At 48.1% G+C, this 16975-nt stretch overlaps 3 protein-coding genes across 3 annotated transcripts in view; 1 reads left to right on the forward strand and 2 right to left on the reverse strand.

Moving 5' to 3' along the window:
* Positions 1 to 520: 520 nt before the first annotated feature.
* LOC112459962 (prolactin regulatory element-binding protein) lies at positions 521 to 3910 on the reverse strand. The gene is made up of 4 exons (XM_025024343.1): positions 3460 to 3910; positions 2762 to 3144; positions 1989 to 2683; positions 521 to 1902 (listed from the first exon to the last, which is right to left on the reverse strand). Exons 1-4 carry the CDS (start codon positions 3595 to 3597, stop codon positions 1817 to 1819), a joined length of 1302 nt encoding a protein of 433 aa, XP_024880111.1. The 5' UTR covers positions 3598 to 3910; the 3' UTR covers positions 521 to 1816.
* A 443-nt stretch (positions 3911 to 4353) lies between these two features.
* On the forward strand, positions 4354 to 6585 carry LOC112459955 (NADH dehydrogenase [ubiquinone] flavoprotein 1, mitochondrial). Its single transcript, XM_025024330.1, has 6 exons — positions 4354 to 4461; positions 4643 to 4710; positions 4872 to 5540; positions 5620 to 5852; positions 5922 to 6125; positions 6201 to 6585. The coding sequence occupies exons 1-6, from the start codon at positions 4413 to 4415 to the stop codon at positions 6385 to 6387; spliced, it is 1410 nt and encodes a 469-aa protein (XP_024880098.1). The 5' UTR covers positions 4354 to 4412; the 3' UTR covers positions 6388 to 6585.
* Positions 6586 to 7424: 839 nt separating this feature from the next.
* LOC112459960 overlaps positions 7425 to 16975 on the reverse strand; it is a 128348-nt gene continuing 118797 nt past the window's right edge. Inside the window, exons 10-12 of the mRNA XM_025024339.1 lie at positions 16078 to 16165; positions 12857 to 13033; positions 7425 to 12683 (exon numbers count right to left, since the gene is read on the reverse strand). Coding sequence (XP_024880107.1) covers positions 11868 to 12683; positions 12857 to 13033; positions 16078 to 16165 — 1081 coding nt within the window. The 3' untranslated portion in view covers positions 7425 to 11867. The remainder of the gene's footprint in view (positions 12684 to 12856; positions 13034 to 16077; positions 16166 to 16975) is intronic.

Below are 16975 nucleotides of genomic sequence, written 5' to 3' on the forward strand. Positions count from 1 at the left end.
TGAACTTGATTATGTCGAATCCTTTGCGCTTTAATTTATGAATTTATTAACATCGCCTTTGAAGCTACTAATCCCTTTCGATTGAGAGTTCAGAAATATCATAATAATAACTTTCAATTTTAATACACAATTTAACACGTGCATAACAGAAAATTGCAAGAGTTTGATTAATATGTAACGAGAAATTTTATAATGTACTAATAATAAATTTTAAATATAAATTGTTTAATCGTTGTTTTTAAATAAAAAATCGAATAAATAGTGTATTTCAACAATAATATTTATCTTTGTTTTAATAAAGTTTTTATTTCGACCGCTAATAAAGCTTTTATTTTTAAATCTCGAATAATTAAAGATTTATACAATTGCGAAATTATATTTAGAAAATTGACGTTCAAATTAAAATCTGACTTGTTAAACGTTAAATATAAGTAGGTAAATATCTAAGCTTATTATACAGTTAATACGTTAACAGAATTATGTTTAACACAAAATATTAATCATTGTTTTAGTCTCACGGTGAAATATATTTAATCGTTTATTATTAATGAAGTGGTCGAGACGCTTACAAATTCATTGCACAATCTTCCGCGAGCGGAGGAGGTTCCGCATATACATGTACGCTTTATATTCAGATAAATCTTCAACCATTAGCCGGAACAACTTTGCGATAAAAATATACGCGCTGTAAAAATAAATTAAGAAACTTCAGAAAGTGCGTAAATAAATAACGGTACCTATAAGCTCAATTCGCGAAACGTAGCAACAATTACTGCTAATTAGCACAGCGTCGATCGTTACGAACACGGCAAGATTCCGATAACCCTGGCGCCTTAATTTGACGATGGTTTCTGATAGTACTTTTAACGTTGAACAAAAAATTATATAGGTTTTATAGGGCTTTGGTTTTCGAGATATACAGGGTTAAAGTTTGGTAAAACTTTAGTTAGCCCTACAACCATCGTCGAATTAAGGCGCCAGGGTTATCGGAATCTAACCACGAACACTTATCATTCGTGTATCTTACATGTTTTATAAAGAAAGTACAGAGAGACATATAATTAAGAAAAAAAAATACACCAGTAGACATTAGTGTACGTAATACAGCATATAAATGCGATGAGTTGTGGATTTTCGTCTGTAGTACGAGACAGAGAGTATGGTCGTTCGCCGTAAGTACGAGAAACACACATCTCAAGTTACTTGCCATAAACGAAATCATTTAAGCGTACTCGTGCGGAAGGGAGACAATCGCGACGTAGCGCGGCTGTCGAAGCCTTCCTTTCGCGCTAAAAAAAAATTGATAAAACGTAATATCTATATGTACATCAATACAAATGTGCTATTGGTGCGGCTCCGATCTGTTGGAAGCACTCCAACGTAGTTTATTTATCACAGTAGCACCCCGACTGACGTCACGCCTATATCTAAATCGCGCGAACGCTTCCTGAAAATCTGTGTACTCGATCGGATGAATTCAACCATTAAGAATCGTAACGATTTTAACCGCTAAACGAACCGAGAATACTCCTCTCCTAGCCCCTGTGCATATTCACAGAGTTACGGTGTACTTTGTTTCGTAAGCTAATTGTATCGTACGCGTCGACGAGACGTCGACGTCAGCACCTGCATTTTACGCGGATAATCCTACGACGCGTCTCTGTGTATGTAAGATTCTTGAGCATCCACCGTTTTACGAGTGAATCGTGCATTTGTGTTTACTTTTAATCTTTCTGCGCGAGCAATTACCGGCCTAATACGATAGTTAGGAAAAGATAATGTCCTGCTTCATCAGCTCGGTCGCGCATTTCGTGGGTCATATACCGAGATAGCTGCAGAGGATAAATGCGCCGCATATACATATCACTATCAGTATAATGACAAACCAGAAGGGCAGTGTATCTGAAATGTTAAAAAAAAAGAAGCTTATTAATTTCAATAAACTCCAAAAGTAACCGTTTAATCGTTCGCTTCGATAAGATACCTACGTCTGAACGGTATGCTGTGTATACATATTCTGTTGTCCACGGAGATACTGACGACCGCGGTCTCCGTGTTGCTGGTAATCGCTGGGCCGTCCAGTTTCGTTGGCAAGAATTCCAGACCGGTGACGAACATGCTGTGCGCCCCGGGTACGTGGAGCGCCTTCCTCAAGCTGAACGCCACGAATATGTCGACGCTGCCCGAGAACATCGTGCCGACGGCGACGAACTTACCGTCGTCGGAAACAGCCAACGCTGACAGCGTTTCCTTGTAGGAAGCGGATTTGGCGATGACCCCGGTATGGACGTCCCACAATTGAAGGAAACTGGGATTCTTCCCCGCGACGGCGTTGGAGAGCACGAACAGATCGATCTTCGTCTTGTCCTCCGCCGACTTTCGGAATCGGCACCTTTTGTACATGTACCTCGCACCGTCCGACGGTGTCCAAGTGAGCTCCTTGTTCCTCGTACCGTCGCTCACGTTCCATAAAAAGGCCTTGCCGTCCTTGGCGATGCTCACCAGCAGGCCGCCGCCCGGACTAAAATCTAGGTCGTCTATCTCCTTCCCGTGCGCTTCAAGATCGTGCAATTTGTACAGCTGCGGGAATTTCCATAATCTAATTCGACCGTCCGTGCCGCCCGTGGCCATAATCACCCCTTGCAAGCTCACCCTGACGACTCTTTGTAAAGGCTCGCCGTTCCTGTAAGCGAAGATGTTTTCTCGTTAGAAATCAGCCTAATGCTTCTTCGACGTAAATAAACGCAGCGAACTGTCTTACCCGAAAGCCGTCTGCACGCTGTCGGCGGGTTTGAGAATTAACTGCAGCTTCTTGCTCTTGACATTAGAATTGTCGTCTTTGACCTCCTCTATCCTTTCCTTCGGCGGCTGAACCTCCTCGACCTTCTCGCTGTTCCTTCTGTGCCTGAGGCCTTCCTTGTTAGCCATCGCTGTCGGTCCCTTAATCAATTCTCCGTTCTCCAAAGTCACCACTTTAGGATTCACGTTGTACAGTTGACAGTGGCTCTCTTGGCCGGCAACTATCCACGTCTTCTTGCCGTTGTTATGCGAGGCGCAGTTCATGACCACGCTGGGACCCGTCTCGTGCCTGGTCACTTCCTCGGCGACAAAGTGTGCTCCGTTGTGTGATAATTCAAAAATTTCCTGCAACAACAGACTGAATTAAAAATACCCGCATATAACGCTGATGTATCAAGGTCCTGAGTCAATAAAAAAAAAGAGAACTTTACGAGAAAAAATCCCAGATAGTCAAATCTGTGTTGAAAACTTGCAAAAGTAGGTATATCTGTTATAATATTTATGGCAGAAATATAACGAAATCTGCTGGCGAAATGTGATGAGAAAGAAATCAAGAATCTGCCATTTCGTAATTACCTAAATGTCCTGAATGACGTAATACATTTAAATAGTTACGAAATGACAGATCCCGCTGGCAATCTGGGACGCTGAGAAACTCACAAATCCATTGGCAACGCCAGTCTTGGAGGAGCCGCCGCCGCCTCCCACCAGGATGTGCCTGCTGGTGAGCATCTGCAGGGTGTAAAGGGGGAAGTTGACCCTGGCCAGGAGGCCGCCTTTGTTCCTTCTGGAGGGCATGACGCGGCAGATCTCGCCGTCCAGCGATCTTCCGGCTGCTCGCGGCGTGTATCAGGTGATCCCGAAGGAACGGCGCGATATCCCCTCTGGGGGAGTCCCTCTGGGTAGCCTGCCGGGATCAGCACTGCCCGGATGGATCGCGCGCGCGACGCCCGCGTCCCATCGTCGCCTCCGGGAACAGCTGTTGATACGGGAACACACGCGGCTCACGTGTCAACCAGTCACCACCGAACACGACGGACCCGTAGACTTTGCGCGGACATAATAGCCGATGGATACAACACGCGCGTTCCACGTTCCACGTATTCAGTCGGAGCGGCGCGCGGTTGCGCGCTCCGTTTGCGAGATCGCGCCACCGCGACGTCCAGCGACGTCGGGATCGGGATTGCAGAATGAAAAATGAAAGGAAAAAAAGGCGAAACTGCGAATAAATCAAGAGCAAAATATTATGAAATTTTACTAAAATATATTTTGAAATTTTCTCTCAATCGACCCCATTTCGTTGTTATTCCATTATTATTCCATCAATATTTCAGTAAAAACTCAGTTTCCAGTAAATTTAACTTTTCTTATATTTTACAGTATTATATTACATTTTATATAAGGAAAATTGTGATTTATTTTGAAACATATTCAGTAATTTTTCAGTAACTTTTATTTCACTTTTCATACTTTTAGCAAATTTCAATTTGATCGAATTCCAATGTTCCACGTTGGTTCCAGCGGGAAAACCGATGGTCGATACCGCTTTGCCGATCGAGGGAGCTGACCCGTTTCTCAGTCAGCTGTGAGCTGCGCCACCGAAGCCCCGCAAAATGGCAGGTGCCATAGTGCGTTGTTTTCAAGTCCCGAGGAGACAATTGGGTGAGTTTCGAGCGTCCACTTGTTATTTCGGCCACGCGAGCTGTTGCGAACCGCGAACAGGCCGTCCGCGATGTAACGGCGAGCGAGCGTGGCCCCGCGTGCTTCCGAAGGCGCTGCTCCGCTCGCCACGACTGGCCTACGAGGTTATGTAATTGAGAATAATTTTGCGCTATATTTAAAGGTCTCCTCGGATCGAGCTTGAGCAGCCTGCAGCAGAGAACGTTCGCCGATGCCGCCCCGGAAGGAAAGGTGAGGCTGTTACTCGACGTTCGTCTTAGTTGCCCTCCATGGCCCCACCTCTCCTGCCTCCACAAAGTCTCGACGTGCCCTTATCTTGTTTCAAGTATAGCCACAATGAACGAGAATGTCAAGTGGTGTTTGCATTGTTATCGTCTTTCTTTCTTTCGTAGAAAAGAGGAGGGCCCCTGGCCGATGAGGATCGCATCTTCACGAACCTGTACGGTAGACATGACTGGCGGTTGAAGGGTGCCATGAACCGCGGCGACTGGTACAAGACTAAGGAGATAATGGACAAGGGTGCCGATTGGATCATCAATGAGATCAAGATTTCTGGTCTGAGAGGCCGCGGCGGGGCCGGCTTTCCCTCCGGGATGAAGTGGTCCTTCATGAACAAGCCTTCCGACGGTCGGCCCAAGTATCTGGTGGTCAACGCCGACGAGGGCGAGCCGGGTACCTGCAAGGATCGCGAGATTCTACGCCACGACCCGCATAAACTCGTGGAGGGCTGCCTGATCGCCGGTCGCGCCATGGGAGCGTGTGCCGCTTACATCTATATACGCGGTGAATTTTACAACGAGGCGTCCAACATGCAGGTAGCCATAGCCGAGGCCTACCAGGCCGGTCTGATCGGGAAAAACGCCTGCAACTCTGGTTACGACTTTGATATCTTCGTGCAACGAGGAGCGGGCGCGTACATCTGCGGCGAGGAAACCGCTCTCATTGAATCCATCGAGGGAAAACAGGGGAAACCGAGGCTAAAACCACCGTTCCCGGCCGACGTCGGCGTGTTCGGGTGTCCCACAACCGTCACCAACGTCGAGACCGTAGCAGTGGCGCCTGTACGCATCACCGATACATTTTTCTTTCTGTTTTACTTTATTTACTTCATTCATTTTACTGATAATATTATCCGCACAGACAATCTGTCGCCGAGGTGGAGCGTGGTTCGCCTCGTTCGGACGTCCGCGCAATCACGGAACCAAGCTGTACAACATTTCCGGGCACGTGAACAATCCGTGCACCGTCGAGGAAGAAATGTCCATCCCTCTGAAAGAGCTGATCGAGAGGCACGCGGGAGGCGTGATCGGAGGATGGGATAATTTATTAGGCGTCATTCCCGGTGGCTCTTCGACCCCCGTCATTCCTAAGAGGTAAACAAAGAGATCCTCAACGACGATCAGATTAACGTTTCGAGAGTCACGAGAGTCGGAAAATTTTAGTGTGTGCGACACCGTCCTGCTGGACTTCGACGATCTCATCAGGGTACAGAGCTCGTTCGGCACGGCCGCGGTGATCGTGATGAACAAACAGACGGACATAATCAAAGCCATCACCCGTTTGATAAGCTTCTACAAACACGAATCATGCGGCCAGTGCACACCTTGCCGCGAGGGAATCAGTTGGATGTACAAAATACTGAGAAGGTGGGCGTTGATAACTTTATCTCGTTCATAAAAAATTATTATCCGGTTTTGTAACAATTTTGTTTTTTTTCGCAGATTCGTGGAAGGTAACGCCGAGACACACGAGATAGACATGCTATGGGAGCTTACGAAACAAATAGAATTGCACACGATATGCGCTCTGGCGGACGGTGCCGCGTGGCCCGTGCAGGGTCTGATCAGGCATTTCAGGCCAGAAATCGAAGCGCGCATGAAGGAACAGAAACGAGCGGCGTCAAATTGAGAACTCGAGCGAGATAGAAACAGATTAGACGGAATATAACGGCAGAAGATATTTAGAGCAATCCTTGTAAGATTTTATATTTATTTTCGGTGTATATAAATGAATCTAAACAATAGTCACGATTCCACTGTAATGATATTCTTCGAACCCGGGCTATGTCCTGGAGGTTCGACTAATAAAAGAAATATAAGAGAAAAACTGGCTATATTTCTATACGTGTCTATATACGTAAATTGTAAGTAGACGTGCAACTTAACACGATCGCGTATCGCACGGGTTTACATTGAAAATATCGTAACGTTTAACGTTCACATTTACGAAGGAAAGTAAAACCGGCGAAGCAAAGTGCTTGGAGCAAAAGTTTTCGTTTAATGGCGGTCATTCACCGGAAACCAGGAGAAATGATCGTATATTTCGGGCGCTTTAGTACGAGAGGAAAATTGATACTATGCTTTTAAGATTGGTTTAATAGCGTGATATTGTTAAGGAATTTATAAGTTCTAATCTATCCTACACAGATCGCGCAAGCGATCCATCTTACCTTTTCAAAGATGACACTCGGGATGAAACAGCAGCATAAGAATATGAACTGGCCGACGTGAAGTTTCCAGAGAGAGATATACGACCTCGGAGAGAAGATCGTGTGCGCAGAAGTGTGAGAAGATTCGATTTATCCTCGAATACTTCGCCGAGTTTACTTACAGCCATACAAGCTAACATTTACCTCCCGCGTTTTCTTATGCAAACAGCGTGCTCCCCGTTACGCGGTTTTTACGAGACTTATGTTACGCTTTGCATTGCGGGGCTCTCAAAGTAACTTGCCACGAGTTATAGCAACAGTATAACGGCATCCGGCGATGAATTATGCGAAATAAATGATACGACTATTGAATGGAAAATATTTTTGCCGGAACACCGGAGAATGAAGCAGGAGGAGCCGGCCGCTCTCCTCCATGAATCATGCATACGATCCACTTACGAGCTCGGGGTGAAACGTAAAACCGGGCACGTCCGGAGATGAGGATGTTCGCCGGCAGTTTTATCGAACGATACTTTGCATTTTATTCGTTCATCATACAAGAGAATTCACTAGCGCTAAAACGTTCCGCCGGCTACAATACGGATAATAATGTGACTTTAGATACGGTACAATGTGCGTATACAATACATATATACAAAAGCACGTTCGCTTGTTCCGCAGACCGTTGCGTCTGCTCTCCCTGTCTCTCGTTTCTCTCGCACTCGCACACTCTCTCTCTCTCTCTCTCTCTCTCTCTCTCTCTCTCTCTCTCGTTCTCTCCCGCTCTCTCGCTCCCCTTTCTCGCTTAGCGCCACTAAAGTCGGAACTGTCTTTTTCGCGGTTTCTCGAATTATCGTTAGTTTACTCTTAAATAATAGATTTAAGCTAGCCGTTACATTCTCGGGGTAGCTCGTCTCCTCTGGCGAGCTATCCCGCTTGTGTTAGTAAGCGCACACACTGTCTTTTATGATAGGTCCGTTGTGTTACGTTATCTCCGTCTCTCTTATTCTCTTTCTCTATGTATACATATATTATACATATATTATCTATACCAAATCCATTTCATTTCGTCGCGAATCCGATATTACGTTCCCCTTTATCTTCGCATCTCCTTTATTCATGACTCGCGGGCAGTGATGGCAAGATTGTTTTTTTGTCCCAAGTGCTCGCTCCAGATTGAAAAAATGTTTAGGCACGATACCGATACACATTTTCCTTGAACATTTTTAGGCACTAACCCATTGTATATATTATAACCAGCGTTAAACCTTAGGTAAAGAGGATAACTGCTTCTTCCGATAGTCGTATCTTGATCCTATCGAGTGTCCGATTTCAGGAAGAATCTATCAAGTTAATAGCTATGCCAGCCCTAAAAGCAATCGTCCCTAAGGCTCTCACGCTCTCGTTTCTAAAACTAAAACGGGGAAGCTATTCTAAAGATATATATATATATGTACTTAGCAAACACACAAATTTTTCGACCGTGTTCTAAACGTAAATTAACAGCGTATATACGTCGCGCGGCAGTGCGAACTTAATTTAATTTAAATCTCGTTGATACGGCACGTCGTGGCGTAATAATCGCAGGTCATAGCACTTGTCGTCGAAGATCATCCCTCGGCAAGCATCCAGACGCGGTCGCGCGTGAATTGGCCCCGTTTAGAAAAGAGAAGTGTCCCGGATTATGACGTTTTGAGAGTCGAAGAGTCGCTAATTTCATCGGAAGGCATAGTAATCTGATGCATTCGCCGCGTCTGTAGCTTCGCCCAATCGTTTCTGGATCACTTCCCATCACTGCTCACGACGACTTAACGATCTCTCTCTTTCTCGACGCCAAAATACAGGCCTCTGAAGCACCGCGTCACACGCGGAGCTTGTCTGCTCCGTGTGTTTTGTCGCTTCGGGCCCCGTCCCTGTCCGCCCGTTCTTGCAAACACTTCGCGCCGCGTGTTATCGCGCAACGCATGACGCGAAACAGGCCTCGTATGCGCGTACGAGGGCTTCTTCGACATCGCGCGTGTGCAGAACACAATCGTCATGAAATAAAAAAGCTCACGAAATAGCAATTTCTGCCGATCGATCCCTGCGGTATACGCGAATCGGAGCGAACGGCGGACGGAGGACGGAGCCTGACAACGTGGAAGCTGGCGGCGGTGGAGAAGACGCACACGCTTCTCGCGTGTCCTTCGCGGCCTCTCGAAGACGCACGGAGACGAGAGAACGCGACGACTTTGTATAATAAAATAAAATTGTAGCACGCGCTTATCCACTCGCTCTCGGATTGTACTTGTTTTGCGAAACACCTTGTCTCTTCCTTCTGTCCGGCCCGACCACGCGCGCGGACGGGCCGCGCTCTTCTCGAGGCCGACGAGGACATCTCGAGAAGAGCGTTACATTATGCACGATATGATTGAAAGCTCGCTGGTCGCACGCTCTTTGGCATGATCATTGGCTGTCTTCTGGGCAAGATCACGCTTATTGTTGGAGAACCCTGCCGCTGGACCCGCGCCACCGCGCGCACTGGTTCCCCACTTAAATATCTGCCATAAAAATAGATGCGCCTCTATCGCGGTTCCCGCACGTCAGTCCCCTACCCTATGCCCACTTCGGGAGGATACGGTTCCATCTCCTTCGTCTTACTCCTCCTCTTTCTCCCCCGATCGGCGTCTCGCCCCGATTCCAAGGAGTCTATTCTCGAAACCGTGCGAAAGAGCGTTGCGCGCACGTGTGAATGGGAATCGGACCGTCGCGTCGTCCTCAATGAGGAACGTAGTCTCATCGTCGGTGAACGTAAGAAATAATGCCGTTTACTTACTCGCGCGCGCGGTCTCGAGAATACGATACGCAGTCGGCGGTGTCCTTCGGAGAACTTGGCGAACTCGGCGCGATAGGAGACTGACGACCGCGAGTAACAGAGATACCATATCGGGGAGATTTCCTCTAACAGCGTTAATATACGATTAATACCGACGTTTATTTCTCTGTTCCTCTCGATCTCTCTCCCTCTCGTTCAAATTCACGATGTTTTACGGTAATCTTTCTCTTAACGAGTATATACTAGCGATACACAACCACTGTACGATAATACGGAAAATCGCAGGGCTTCGTTGAAATTGTTCCAAAGCCGATCCCCGCCGGGGATAAATTTATCTCCCAGTTATAGCTGACTTCTGTCAAGCCGGAGTATTGAGGTGGATTTGATGCCAAAAGCAACACCGCCGCCGAATATAATCGATATCGCCTATTCACTTCCGTCCGACCGAAGTCGAATCTCGAGTCAAATTCGAAGCCACGACGGTGATTTACCGAGAACATCTCCCGAGAACGTCGGATCGAGTCAGGACGAAACGCGTCACATACATATATACTACCGCTGCTCCGCGCCCGATCGTTTATTCTCGGATGATAAGACATTGCTTCTGCAAAGCGCTGGAATTTTGAGAAATGGATCGAGCGGGTATATCTCCCGTGAATCAAAATGTTGCCGTAAGATCGGGGGGGAGTAAGTTGCGCGCGCGAGCCGGACGACTTCTCCGCGACTATAGAAAATAGACGAGAAACGCGCGGCTTTCCACGTTTCTACGTCATAAATCAAGATGAATGATACGATCCATCGAAATACCATGCCATCTCCGACAGACGCATCAATCTTCCCTTACATGTTAGGGGTATCTCGCTCCAGTGGCAGTGACTTTTTAACCGCCGCTGCTCATAAAAGTGGCCGAAGACTCTTACCGCGATTTCCAGAATATACATTTGTCTCAGTCTGCTGAGAGCGTTCGTGCAAATAATTTTTATATACAATTTCTATCGCGCGGAATCGTAACTAATACGAATCTCGTCCGTATTACAATCAAAAATTAATCATATTCTTCTGCATATATCGCGAATTGAAATAAAAATAGAGTTATCATCAGCCTTTGCCGCCTCGCTGTACGGCCGTAATTTTATCGCTAAAACATTTCGATAAATATTCCAATAATGTAATCACAGATCGCCTATATTTGTTACAATATACCTTTCTGAGGGGGAAAAAATTACTATTCGTCATTAATTCGGAAGCTACAACGAAGTCCTGCGACTTGTAAGATCCACATTGACCGACCCGACCGTGCAAGAACATTCTTATGGCTGTTACGCGGAGAGAAACGATCGTAGGAACAATCATTGCACCTTATTACATCTCGACGTGACTTTACTGCGTAACTGTACAAGGCGCTCTAGGTTTACTCGGAGGAAACGTGGTTGATTTGAGAAAATCGGAACATGCTCCGCGGCAAGACAAAAATAACAAGTAATAATGATCTGATTTATTAGCTGGCTCCCAAAATCAGGACAGTTTTACGTAGGTAATAGGATCGGTAACAACGGTTGTCTTTTGTCGCTATGATTAATCCGCATAATAACGTCGCGTCTCGGACCGTTTCCCCGCGCAAGATCGTCCGCGTGTGAGGGATTTGCGTGACTCTCTGCCAGAAATATAATAACGGAACGAGAACGACGTCCGCGCGCGCGACGGGCGAACTTGCCGCGAGAGAACGAGCGGTGACATTTCTGCGCGTAAACGGCGGGCTGCCGTCGGAATTGGTTTCGCGATAACGCCAAGTTGTCGCATACATATCGACGACGGACGACGACGAGTTGCAGAAATGTAAGTATCGAGCGACGTGAGATTGTTCCAGCAATCCCATTTCTCTCGGGCCGCAGCACCCCGAAAAGTCCGACGGCCAAGTTGCAGGGGTATGCACACGTCTCTGCTTGCCTACTGTGTGTATACGTTTGTGTGTATGTGTATTTGTCTACATGTACTTGCTTGCGCACGATGGTCAAGATCGCTCATTGGCGGATGGAAGGCACGGGGTAAGGATATCAAAAGGGGGGGTCGAGACTCGACGACGGCAATGACGACGATCGCTCGCCGAGGAATCCGCGTGGATCGTCCTCGATCGCGTCGTCCGAACTATCGATCGTCGCCGGTCCAATCGCTCGCCGCCCACGCGGGCAGAGGCGTCTCGTACTCCCATCCCGGGCCGCAGTAACGCCACGCGTGCAGATACATCACCAGGTCCGACGGCTTCGGGTCCCTGTACTTGACTTTGCACTCGTAGCAGTGCGGGTCGACGGTGACCTTGTCGTTGGCGAAAGTGGAATCCGGCGGTTCCGAGCCCGTCTGCGTGCCCACGGTGACTTTGAGGGATTCCTGCTGCTGCGGCTGTTGTTGTTGCTGCTGCTGCTGCTGCTGCGGCGGCAGCGGCGGCGGCGGCTGCTGCTGCTCGTCCTCGACCAGGCCCGGGGTGGACGACGGCGAGGAGCTGTTGTCCTTGTCGCTGCCGGAGCCCAGCATCCGTTCCTCCAGCTCGAGCTTCGGCTTGAACAGGCTCATGTCGGAATCGCCGTCCATGCCGAGCCAGTTCTCGGCGTTGTGGATGCTGATGAGATCCCGGACGAGCTCCTCGTCGGTCTTGCCGATGTTACCGCCCTTACCCTTGTGCGGGCCGAAGACCACGTGATTGTAGAGCGGATCGTTCACCACGGGATAGCCGAGGTACTGCAGATGCACGCGGATCTGGTGCATGCGCCCGGTCTGCGGCTTGCACAGCACCACCGACGACTTGCCGTTGTAGCTGAGACGCTTGAAGCGGGTGACGCAATCCTTGCCCTTTTCGGAGACCTTGCAGACGCCGATCTTGTAGGAGACGACCTCGATCGGCTCCGAGCAGATCACCTCCTCCTCGGGGAACTCACCCTCCACTCGGCACACGTACTGCTTGTGGACCTGGAACGTGGAGACACGGCATACAACACACGGAACGATTACGCGCGGTCGGCTCGTCGTGTTCGCCAACGTAAGCGTGTTTGTTCAACGACGGACGAGCGACGCCAGCTGTGCGACGTCTCTCACGTTTTTTTCTCGCATACCCGGAGACGCACACGACTTACGCAACCAACCTGTCGATTTCTTATTTGGTGCTCCATCTGCCTCGCCTTCTTCGGCGTCCTGCCGAACAGGAGGATGCCGCTGGTCAACCGGTCCAGCCTGTGAATAGTCCTGAGGTTCTTCAAGTTGTACTCCTTCGCCAAGATGAAGACCACGGTGTTGTGCCGGTAACGACCGCACGGATGCACCTGCGAACAGAGACACGAGTCAAACATTTTATCCTCGCGCAAAGCGCGTTTGAAGAGATAAGGATCTGGATTCAAGAATGTATTGTCCAAGTACTAGATATATGAAATCCGAATGTACCAGAGAAGGAAAACGTCGAGACTCTAACGTAGCTTCGTTTCCCGAGTTCGAAGCATCTAGAATTGCATCTCTTCAGTATTTCACGATAGACCTTTCATCGAGTAACCAGAATATCTTCAGGAAATGAGATGTGGACGGTAAATTTACGGAGCTTACCACTACTTAAATGTACTCGCGTGGTCTATCGGCATGTGGCCAATGTAAATTCGATGTAGGCACACACATACACACACATATACACACACACATATGATCGTACACGTATGCATCCGCACAAGAACGATCGACCCATTTCTCCTGGCAAATTCGGGACAAAAAGCAATCGCGCGCCCACAAAGGAGGGTCGATTCATCGTTTCGAATCGGCATGGCACGGGGAACGGCGCGCTTTATGCATTTCGGCCGACGATGCGGATCTGCATTGTAGGTATACAACGTACAACGACCGGGCTGGCTGACTCTAGCTGGCGGATCGTATCGGACTCTTCCTGGCTCGATAAGTCCGCCGCGTCTGTCGGCGGTACCACGTATGCACCATAATACACGTCGGCTATCGAACGGCCCCCAGCGACTCCGACGAACCGCTACAATGATCCGGCGATCGAAGGCCACTTTTCTACCTGCCGCCGCAAGAATTTCGCACCTTCCCTCTCCGTCGCGGAATGAATTTCAAGAACTTCAAGCGAACGAATCTCCAACTTTTAACGCTGACGTATGTATAATGAGTTTTTCCCCGGCGTACCTTCTCACGCAGAATCCAGAAAGCGTAATCGAATTTCTTTTTTCCATCAATGTCCTTTTAATAAATAAATAAATGTAATTTAAATTTTATAAAATCGTGACACACAGTCGCTAATAAAATGACTTATGTCCATCTCTACTAACGTAGATTAACTTTCTCGGTTTAAATTACTTTTTATCTTTTTCTAGTTCTAAGAATTAGATTAAGGCTCCGTTCCGATATTCACTGGCAGTAAAATCTATTGTTACGTCACATACACTATAGATTTTCAGTACTGGCAGCGAATAACGGAACACAACCTGAAGTTAATCTGCATTGATAAAAATGGATATTAAAGAATTAATACGAAATGCTGAAAAGCTGAAAATGTGAACGACTATTGTCGCAATCTACTCGGGGAATGGCGAGGAGAACGAGGAAGCGAAAGCGGCACGGCAAAGTCGTGCTTCGCGATTGCATAACGGTTTTTAACGACGTCTGCACGCAAAAATTAATTCGGGGCCGATTTGTCAGGCGAGACCCCGTTGGTCTCGTCGCGGCGAGGGTAAAGATGAAAAAAGATACTCGAGAAAGCCGGCCATTAAGTCGCGCATAGCCCTCGCGCGCTCGCCGAGTACCTACTTGCGCGTCGGGATTATTTTTGCATTAATGCCCCGGCCGTTTTGTTGCGCAAGCTCCTGTTAACGATCCCCCGCCGAGGACGCGCGGCGGCCACCGGTGACATTTGAGAGGAACAGAGGAAAAGTGGCCGAGAGCTCGCTCGGCTGTATTTATCGCCGAGCGAAGTCTCACGACTTGTCGTAGGAGAATAAAACTTGCAACCACCACCGCGGTGCGGTGGCTACACAACCAACGGTTTCGCCGAGGAGGCGAAAACGAGAAAAGAGAACGGGACGGGAAATAAAAGAATATGAAGAGAAAGAAAGAGTACGTTTAAAGTCTCGCGAGCTGTCTCTTCTTTTTGGACACTCTAGAACGCTTTATTTTCTCAGCAGGTGTACACGTCGCGCGGATTTGAAATAACTGAGACGAAAATTGCCGCAAAGTGGAAAACAAAAGGAGCGGTTGTTAAGCTCGCTCCGACGGGACTGTCCGTCGTAACCGTTAATTTGTAACAATGAATCACCGATATCGCCGCTTTAATACCGCGGTATCGCATTTCGCGAAATGACGCGAGGTGCCGTCTGTCCTTTAGCCGCGCGTTTTTGCAGCGGAGTCCGCGAGGAGAGTCCGACATTATCGCGGAGCGGCAATAATAGCGCGGAGTAAATTATCCGTGATTTGCGAGCGTCGTAATGCGCGCGATTAACATTTTAATAGGTGAGTTTTATTCGCGCGGCCGTAGTGCATCGCGCGACCGCGGGACATTTATGCGAGTCGCCTGCGTGCGCGCGTAAATTCTCTCCCTCTTTTTTTTCCCCTAACACAGTTTTCTTTTTTTAGTCATGATTGTTTCGCGTCCCGAAGTGACCAAGGGAGACCGAGGTCGACCGAGGGTGGCGTCGAAACGTTGCATTTTAAAAAGGCAGAGCTCGTCAGAGGCCCTTGGCATTTGACGCGTAGGTACATCTGTTAACCGCGTTGTTTTGTTAGTCACCAGTCTGAAAAACGACTCGTTAGCGGCGATTTAGTCGCCTTTCGCGCGTCGAGACAGAAAAACAAAGAGAAAGCGAGAGAGAGAGAGAGAGAGAGAGAAATACAGGAACGCTAACGAAAAATCAGAAGGTCGTTGAAGGAGCGGAAGTCCGCCGCGCGCCCCGCTTGAGCTCGACACGCTAGAATTTAATTTGAGGGTATACACTCAAATATGTATATTTTAGACAAAGCGATGGAAAATTTTCATCTGCGAGAGCGCAAAAGAATAGACTCCGGAAATTCTAAATTTAACGATGAGATCTTATAACCCGCGGGAACGTGCTCCAGGAATAATTTGCAGCAAAGGCGGTCACATGTACTCAATGAAAAGCGGCTTCCGGGACTTTTCCAGATGAGTTGAAACGAGCGGGCTTCCAGCAAATCAAGCGATCTGGGTTGCGTGGAAACTATCGAAGAGGACCATGCAAGAGAAGTATATCGTGTGTGTATACATGTCCATGCGTATGTGTGTATGTATTTCCGTGCTCGTTTGGACAATACGACAAACAATTTTTTTTTGGCAGTACAGTTCTGGCAGTACACCACTTACAGGGATGGAGGCGGGCTTGTTGACCACGACGACGTCCTCGTCCATGTGTATCACCGTGATCGGCTCCGAGGTGACAGGCACCTCGTGTCTGCAACACACCAATCGCAACCAGCTTAACGTGGCTTTGTTCCGTTTGCGCTTACACGTCTCGCACACACACACACACACACACGCATACACACACGTACGTGGTGCACGTACGTTGACGTACACGTATACACACACGCGCACACATACACGCGCGCGCGCACACAGACACACATTCGTCATACACGCGATAGACGCATCGAAATGCTGGGTAGTTCTCGCATGAGCAGACAGTACACCCATGGGAAGTACCGTCGGCCGACTTGGATTGAAGCTAACCGATAATCAAGACGGATAGGTAGGTAATTACAGTAATGTCGGAAGAGAAACGGCGGCGCGCCGCCGGTCGATCGCCGATTGATAGTCACAAACCGCAACTTATCGCGATTCGGCAATCAACACCCGCTGCGCCTTTTCGCGATTCTATTCACGTGCGGATCGATTGCATACATCATCCGAAAAGGCGGAAAAATCGTACCGATTGCGTTTTTAAGCGTGCAAAAAATACTCAAGGGAGCGAACGTTGAAAACAGGGTCGTGAAAATACAGCTGCGCTTTTATCTAACGTTGAGATAAACGGGCGAAGAGGGTGGTTCCGCGAGGTGAGACGTAGGGACAGAACGAAAGTGGGAGCGAGAGAGGAAAAGGAGGGAGGAGGTAAAAACCGACAAAAAAAGAAAGACGAAATAAATACGGCGGGTGGATGCACGTGCATGCGGCGGCCCCAATTATGAGTTCCATCTACCTAATGCATTTCCACTCCGCAAAACTACGGTCGCACCCACTACGTGTCCTATGCACGTGCATTCTC

The sequence above is a fragment of the Temnothorax curvispinosus genome, unplaced genomic scaffold, assembly GCF_003070985.1.
Source record: "Temnothorax curvispinosus isolate PA1 unplaced genomic scaffold, ASM307098v1 QBEX01010269.1, whole genome shotgun sequence".
Classification (NCBI taxonomy): Eukaryota; Metazoa; Arthropoda; class Insecta; order Hymenoptera; family Formicidae; genus Temnothorax; species Temnothorax curvispinosus.